The sequence below is a fragment of the Gymnodraco acuticeps genome, unplaced genomic scaffold (genome assembly GCF_902827175.1).
Source record: "Gymnodraco acuticeps unplaced genomic scaffold, fGymAcu1.1, whole genome shotgun sequence".
Lineage (NCBI taxonomy): Eukaryota > Metazoa > Chordata > Actinopteri > Perciformes > Bathydraconidae > Gymnodraco > Gymnodraco acuticeps.
The window spans coordinates 349,154-357,617 of NW_022991001.1; the positions used below are offsets into that span (position 1 = coordinate 349,154).

At 39.9% G+C, this 8,464-nt stretch overlaps 1 protein-coding gene across 1 annotated transcript; it reads left to right on the top strand.

The window, feature by feature from the left end:
- The first annotated feature begins 714 nt into the window (after positions 1–714).
- LOC117559310 (serine/arginine-rich splicing factor 4-like) lies at positions 715–7,365 on the top strand. The gene is given in 10 exon segments (XM_034236006.1): positions 715–771; positions 773–841; positions 2,490–2,514; positions 2,517–2,610; positions 2,658–2,716; positions 4,378–4,422; positions 4,425–4,459; positions 4,563–4,777; positions 5,177–5,254; positions 6,500–7,365. Coding segments are annotated over 10 exon segments (1,137 nt in total). The 5' UTR covers positions 715–729; the 3' UTR covers positions 6,975–7,365.
- Positions 7,366–8,464: the final 1,099 nt, after the last annotated feature.

The window sequence follows — 8,464 nt, forward strand, 5'->3', positions numbered from 1 at the left end:
CTCTCAATTGAATGCATTAACCTATTACTTGTATTACTTAACTATGCTGGTTATTTCATTTTTTTCTGTCTCTTTATAATTCTACTCCACCACATTTTGGAAGCAAACGTTTGTACTTTTTCACTCCCATACATGTATTTGATAACTTTATACTTTGCATATTGTCATTAACCAACTCATATCATGTAAATCTACAAATAATGAATGAGGGTGGTAAGTCAAAAGTTTAACATTGGTCTTTACATATTTTGATTTATTTACTGTTTTTGCCTAGTACATTGCTGAAAAAGATTTGATTATGCAAGTAAAAACACTGTAATAAAATTAAGTTGTACATATTTGTATTGGACATACTGTTTTTCTTTTTTAAAGTACTTTGCCTATATTTCCTTTTAATATGTCAGTTGTATGCACTAAATCAGGGCACATTCCTATTTCGTTCATAACAAACTTTTCAATAACCTTATACTAATAGGAATTTCAATTAATCTCATCTCAATATTGATAGGTAATAAGATTCTTAGCTTGTGATACCTTTTACCTGAGAGACTGAACTCAGGCCAAACTAACCCAAACAGAAGAGGCCGCGCCCCCTGCAGCTCGGACCTATTGTATCAAAGGAGCGCGTGTATGTATAGTTGCAGCCTCGCGCCTCCGGTCTGTGTGCTCGTTCGGTTTTAGCCGGATCTCACATTTCGCTACGTTAGCATACAGTAGCTAACACACAAGATGTCGAGGGTGTACATTGGAAGACTGAGCTACAGGGCCCGAGGAAAAGGACGTGGAGAGGTTTTTCAAAGGCTACGGGAAGATACTCGAGGTTCGACCTGAAAAACGTGGGGTAAACATTTTTTGGTGTTCTGTCGGTGCTAAGCTAACGCCTGCAAAGGCCGAAAACGTGCCCGTCTAGGCCTTGTGGTCTTGTGCCAGCTAATGCTAAGCTAGTCGTTAGCATATGTTATCATTACAAATGAAAACTGTCTATAATGTGTAATGGACTGAGGCTGTTTGTTTTGTTATCATTATTATTCTTCTCGAAACTGTATCAAAGCCCATATTGCTGCTTATAGGTAACGTTTGGGCTATCTCGGGACAACGCTAATAGTTAGCTAAGGTTAGGACGTGGCAATGTCACTGGCGGCTTGATACATCAAGCTAAACAAGTGCAAGTGCAGCCAATCTCGTATTTAGCTTCGATCCTCGCGAAATGCCACCAATGAGATATGGCCAGGGTTCTTTTATTCAAGATACTTGGTACAATCAAGCTTGATATGTCCGTCTTTCAAACGTCTCCATCGACGCTATTCAGTACAGCATTGATGGAGAGCATTCATAAATAATGTATTTATGAATGCTCTTTGTTTGGACTTGAAGGTTGTTGTTTATTTTTAATCAAACATTCACCATCATGATTCCACAGTACATTCAATCGCAGAAAATGTCAAATTCCACGAATGCAATGTTTTTGTTTAAACGTGCAGCTTCTTTGATATAGACCAGTGGTGAGTTTTTTTTATATGAATAAGGATCTGTTAGGTTAGGTGCTAGTTCCTGGTTTCAAGGGCTGCCAACGACGATTATTTTGGCATCAACCATTTAGTGTTTTGGTCTTCAGGAATTTTCGAAAAAATGGCCACCACCAGTCTACAAGGAACAAAGTGAATCTACGCGTGTGCTCGTTTTGCAGAACCACTGTCCATTATGTATGAAGTTTGCTCCTTGTTAAATCAAGATTCGCAATGTCTGTATACGCCAGGCAACTTTTGGATTTAAGTGTTGGCTGTATCGTTGAAGACTTTCTTTGTTTGAAACTCTTGAAAAACGTTCCGTTACTCTTCCAAAAATAGATATCCAAGTAGCATTTTTGAATTTCTGTTTTAATAGACATTCATACTTGTGTAGTCTAACTGAATAATAGTTTGGTTCATTATCAAACGGAATATAAATTCACCAAACATCAAATTGTTGCTAATATAATTGTATTATTTGCATATCATCAATCAATATAACCAATTTTAAATTAATTAGCAGATATTGACTTTATACACATTTCTAGTGTGTACAGATATCTAGCATTTTTAAGATATCTTAATTAGAAAGTTACTAGTGGAAATAAAATATGTGCTAGTAGAATTGTATATGTACTATCTTAGATTTGTTTGGTAACAAGCCATTAAAAAAAAAATAATATATATATATATATATATATATATATACGCACACCAAGCCGTATGTTCATGTGTAAAACGCATATTCTGAGAGTCAGCCATTCCTTTTCAAAATCTGGAAATAAAGTTATTCTTTTTCGGCCAGTAAAATCTAAATGGCTATCAGTATGCCATGCTGATAACATCTTAAAAGCTTGTGCTACTCTTTCTACATAGGGTAGTGGTTGTGTTTTGGCCAGTTTGTGCCCACCTGACTGACGATTATGAACTCAAAACATTGTTTGTAACCTGATGTTAAAACATTTTCTCTCTGTTGTAAAGGTATGGGTTGTTGAATTTGATGACCCCGTGATGCAGATGATGCTGTTTATGACTTAAACGGCAAGGAGTTGTGTGGTGTGAAAGAGTCATTGTGGAGCACACAAGGGGACCGGATGGAGGGGCGGGGGTGGGGGTGGTGGTGCGGGGGTGGTGGAGGTATTGGTGGAGGTGGTGGCGGGGAGGAGGAGGCGGCAGAGGAGGAGGAGGAGGAGGAGGAGGCGGCGGCGGTGGCGGTGATAGAGGAGGCGGCGGTGATAGAGGAGGAGGAGGTGGTGAAGGAGGAAGAAGCAGCAGCAGCAGTAAGTGTTTAATAAAGAAAAGTTATTTTTTATATGTCATTGATTGGGGTTTCATTCTTTACTGGGAAACTATCTAAATTTCAAAGGGGTACAATCTTGAGCTTGTCCTTGGTGGCTGATGTGCACTCAATTGATATCCTAGTGTTTGTTCATGTTGGTGGTACTTAAGCTCCACTCCTTAACATAGGCTTTCTAGTCACACAAGCTATACCTAAAACGATGGAGTGCAAAATAAGTTAGCCTGTCCCACAATGTCACCAATACGAGCGTTTTGATTGATGGCATATTATCACTGTAGTCTCTAATATGGTGGTGAATAGCAAAGATTGGTTTAAAATGCTGACAAAATAGACGAGTAAGCAAACGTGAAGATCTAGAACCAGTTCACATGAAGATGTATAAAATAACATTTTGGTCAGTATTGTCGAGCTCTGTTGGTACCTTTTCTCGATACCTAAGGAAGGACCCCCAACTTGTGCATTCTTTAATGAACTCCTTACACCTATCCACCACCGCCCTCCCTTGTGCTAATTTCATCAGTTTAACCTAAACCAGTTTGACCTGTTTAACATAAATGAATGTTCTCAGTTTCAGATAGGGCACATCTAGAGCTGCAAAGTTGGTTTTTAATTGTCACGGTGTTACAAGCCCCACTCACGACAGCATTACAAAAAAAATTGTCATTATTATTATTGTGTGCACCAAGCCACCAATGACTTGAGAAATGTCTTGGGTTTACCATGTAATGGTTTGAAAATGCAGTTACATTTGATTATGTGATGAGGAAATGGCTTACTGATGGACAAGGATATAAATGTCTTCATTAATACTGTAAAAATAGCCATTTGATTGTTAATATCTTGTAATCTATTGATGTCTTATTCCGTTTTTAATTTCATTTTACAATGATTGTCAATTTAAAGGTAAAGATTTTAACAAAGAACCTCAATGTTTTAATTGGAAGAGTCCTTTGCTGACTGCCTGCCCCTATTGCTGGCCATGGTGTCCACCCTTTCCAAGAGTGTGGTTTGACCATTCTGGGCCCCTGGGCAGACCAAAAAAGGGAGCCATTGTGAATGAAGACCGCTTTTCCCATTAGGCCCAGGCCGGGGGTGGTGAGGATGCCATGGGGGTTAGGAACAGATGTGGGTTCAGTTCTTATGGGTGCCTGAAAAAAAGAACATGTTTTGTAAAAGTAAAATGTTTTTTCTAGATAGGGTAGCTTAGAATCTTGCTTTAGTTCACCGTAAGTACTTCCTCAAACAGTTTTTCAGTTTCTTATTTAGAAAATAGGCACATAGAATATTTTTTACCAACATTTGCTAAAATGATAAGCTTAAAAATGTACTTTATAGGTTGAGGCTTTTGAATATTTTTTTTAGCAAATTATAAATTCAGCCTTTTTTTGTAATACTTTTCCCACCTTTGCTTTGCCCCTTTTTTCTTTTCCCAAGTCAATATTGATATATTTGGTAGTGTGTAGCTTGGAGATTAGCATAAATGTACCACCACAGTTTGTTTGGGGTCCTCATTTTTTCCCCTGTCCTTTCCTGTTACCTCAAAAGGTGGATATGGTCGCTTTGGAAGAGACAGATATGGTCCACCCATAAGGACAGATTATCGGCTCATTGTTGAGATCTTTCCAGTCGCTGCAGCTGGCAGGATTTGAAGGTATGAAGATCTATTTGATCCATAGCCGTTTAGTACACCAACATATTCTTCAGTTTTGTTTGTCTCGCAGATCTACTTAATGATATATTGCTTTTTCCTTAAGGACTACATGAGACAGGCAGGGGAGGTGACTTATGCCGACACCCACAAGGGCCGCAGGAACGAGGGGGTGATAGAGTTCAGGCTCTACTCCGACATGAAGAGGGCTCTGGAGAAGCTCGACGGCACCGAAGTGAATGGAAGGAAGATCCGTCTGATCGAGGACCGCCCTGGAGCCAGACGCAAGCGCTCTTATTCTCGCAGTCGCAGCCACTCCAGGTCAGACCGGTTCTTTAGTTTGCTGTTATTTGTTATTGTTCCTGATGCACACTGCACGCAAAAAATGTAAGAGGAAGTTAAACTGCACAACAAAAAAGGTCTTGAGCATAGGTTAAAAAAAGGTGCTGGCTTGGCGTCCAATACATCTTTATAACAATAATTGAAGCTCTTGTACCGGCATTGTACTTAGATGGCGCTGGTGATAATGGCTGCCGTGTCTTTGGCCCCTCTTTACATTCTCTTGCACTATTTTATCTGTTATTTATTTTATATATTCATGTTACACTGTTGGAGGAGCCTGTGACTTACGTTTTTCTTTGCCCTATCGTAGCTTATGTGCACGTCACAATAAAGCCTTGAATCTTGTACCTTTTGCCAACTGTTACTCTGTTTCCTCAGGTCCCGCTCCAGGAGCCGCAGGTCTCGTAAGAGCCGCAGCCGCAGCGAGAGCAGCAGCCGCAGCCGTTCCCACTCCAGGTGAGGATCAAACCTATCAGAGAGGACTGTCTACTTAATAGTAGCGCCGTTGGAACTCATTTTGGGACTTAAATACAAATAAAATAGTAAAATCAACAATACGTTTTCCTGTCAAGATAGTAATCTGCAGAATACGTAAAGGTCCAGAAGAAATATGACTTAAGAAGGGGCAACCTTAAAACTCATCTGATAACACTACATTGCGTCAATGTAAAGTATGAGGGACTGCAGCTAATGCAGGAAACAATATATGTTTTTGCCTCACTCAATCATTGCAGGGCAAACAATCATTTGTACTTGATCTTAAATATTACTTATAATTTCTATCAAAAATCGTGTACAAAACTTATAACCACATGCTGATAGTGCCATTTGCAATTCAGAAGCCGGTGCATTTGTAAGTAAATAGTACATTCTAATAAAAGGCTAAAGTAGTGGAGAATTCGCAGTTATTAATATTTAAATGTGAATTCAGAGAGCCCCGTCTGAATGTATATCGTTTTAGTAGTAGGAAGATCATTTGTGAGGCTTGGTTTTGGCAATTTGATCTCCCAAAAGGCGTGTGGCACAGTGGGTAGGGCGTTGGTGTTGGGAACAGGGGAGCACAGGTTCAAACCCCCTGCAGTCAGCATGTCGTTGTGTCCCTGAGACACTTCACCCCAAATTGCTCCTGTGGGGATTGTCCACAGCGTTGGGTATGTAAGTCGCTTTGGATAAAAGCGTCTAACAAGTGACATGTCATGCTACTACTGCCTCTCAGCAGCTGCCATTCAAATACACAAGATGTGGGCACACGAGTTGGTAGTAAGATCAGAGAACGTGTATAAATAGATTTTCACAAGTCAATGAAAGTGCAGGGGTGTGTGCACTTGAGTACATTTAGAGTATATCAGATGATGCTAGTAGTGGCATGATATCTACAGCTGTTGTAAGTGTAGCCTGATCTCAGTTATACGGTTGCAATAAAGATACAGCTGAATTTCTCAAATACTGTTCTCACTGCCATCTTGCATTTTAAACTCTCTGAGTCCTCTTGTCCTTATTTTCATTTGGTTCAGAACCTTTTTTTGAAATTATATATTATATTTGCATTTACGTATAATACATTTAATATACCCGTTTTCCAGTAAATTATTGTGCTTGTTGTGATGAGCTTTATGTAACAGGGTATTTAGTTTAGCTAGGTTAGGTAGTAGAGTAGTAAGAAAGTATAAATAATCTCAACTGTCTGATCTTTGTCCACAGAGCGGCGTCCCGCTCCCGCAGCCGATCTCGTAGCAAGAAGAATAAGCTGAAGGTCAAGAAGGAAGAAGAAGAGCGCAGCAATGGCGCGCCCAAGAACAAGGACCGCAGCAGGAGCCGCAGCCCCAAGAGCAAAAAGAGCAAGAAAGACGTCAAGAAGAAGAAGGATGACTCCAGGTCTCGCTCCAGGTCTCGCTCCAGGTCTCGCTCTAGATCAGGAATTAAAGATCGCTCCAGGAAATCAGGCTCCAAGGGCCGTGAGCCAGTTAAGAGCGAGGACGAGGGGGCTGAGCCCGAGAGGGGCTCCCGCTCTCATTCCCGCTCCCCCGCTGAATCAAAATCCAGAGCCAGGTCTAAATCAAAGTCCAAATCCAAATCACGTACCCCCACACCTGCCAAAGCCCGCTCCCACTCCCGCTCCCGCTCGGAGTCCCGCTCCAAATCCCACTCTGCCTCTCGCTCCCGTTCCCGCTCTTAGTTCATATTTTTTGACAGTTGTCATGAGCCCTTATCCCAGTGTCTCCCCCTGCCCTCCATTTACATTCCCCAGATCCCACAACACTACCCCTGTTTTTTGATAAATAGCTGTAGTGTTCCAGGCATTTGTGCTTGATGTCTTTTATGCTACTCCATTTCCTTTGACTTTTACGCAACATATTTTTTCATTAGAGCTGTATCGTATGGGGGTGTTTGTAAAATAACAGGGTGCAATCTCAGTTTTATAGTTTAAATGATGGTATGTGTTTAGCCTTTTTTTAATCAAGTGTAGAAGCATACGGTTCGGTGGGAATATGTCCTAACGTCTCCTCACCTTTTGTGAAATTCTTGTATCATTTTATTTCCGATTAAAATGAAATGCCTGTTCTAAAGTGGTCTTGGATTTGTGTTTTTGTATTGTATTTGCTCAGCTGGGTATAACCTGTTTTTAATGGATATTGGTGTGACAAGTTTACACGTGCAAACAGCAGCGCAGATAAGCAGGCTCATTTTCATGAATCGACTTGTAGAGTATTACACAATTACACATTTCTCACATGCAACATTGTGAATTTAAAAGAAATAAGTTCCCTATTACATAAACATCCCATATATTTGTATATCGGTAAAAAGTAAGCTATTTATTTTCACGGGACAAAACTGAATGGTACTGTTGGTTTGGGTGATGAACCCATAGCTACAATGTTCTACCTGGCTAACATGATGAAAACTGACCAAGGAAGAAGTTAATTGGATTTTACATTTTTAGATAAATATTTAAGAGTCTGGAAAAGTCAGGTTTTGAAATAGAACTAGAAAAAGCATTTCCTGCTGTAAACTGTATTTGGCAGAAAAAGCTGAATATTGTATTTGAATGGTCTCTGTAGCTGCTTTTAGTTACAAAAAACAGTGTGTTGCTGAACTTAGTGGAGAAATGCAGAAAAGTGAAAGGATTTGTATCCTTGTTACAGCTCAAATGCATTGCAATGACTTTGTTGAAAACTTGAAAGTGACATGTTAAACTGGGAGTAGAGTAAAAATAGCGAAGAAGCTTAATATTTAGGTTTAAAAAAGGTATAAACAACATACAGCCTCAATGTCCTGAAATAGCTGAATAAGTTAATAGTTGAATGGTTTCTGCAGCTGAAAGTAGGCTGAAGGATTGGATATTAAATGTAAGTAGTGAATTAATGTGTATAAGAAGAGAAAATAAAGTAAAACGCTTTGAAAAGTAGCAGAATATTTTAACTGCAAACTTTTGAACTAAAACCATACATCACCAATAATGTATACTGTGTGTGTGTGTACATAATGTAGTATAGACATCCATTGTTTGTGTGTGCGTGTACCAGTCTGTCTGTGGGCATGTCTGCTCTGATTAGATGATAGGGCTGTACCCGAATATTCGTTCGTTGGAGTACTATTCAGGTAGGGTGACCAGACGTCCCCGTTTGTATAGGCCTGTCCCCGGTTGAAACTGTCCCCGTTTTT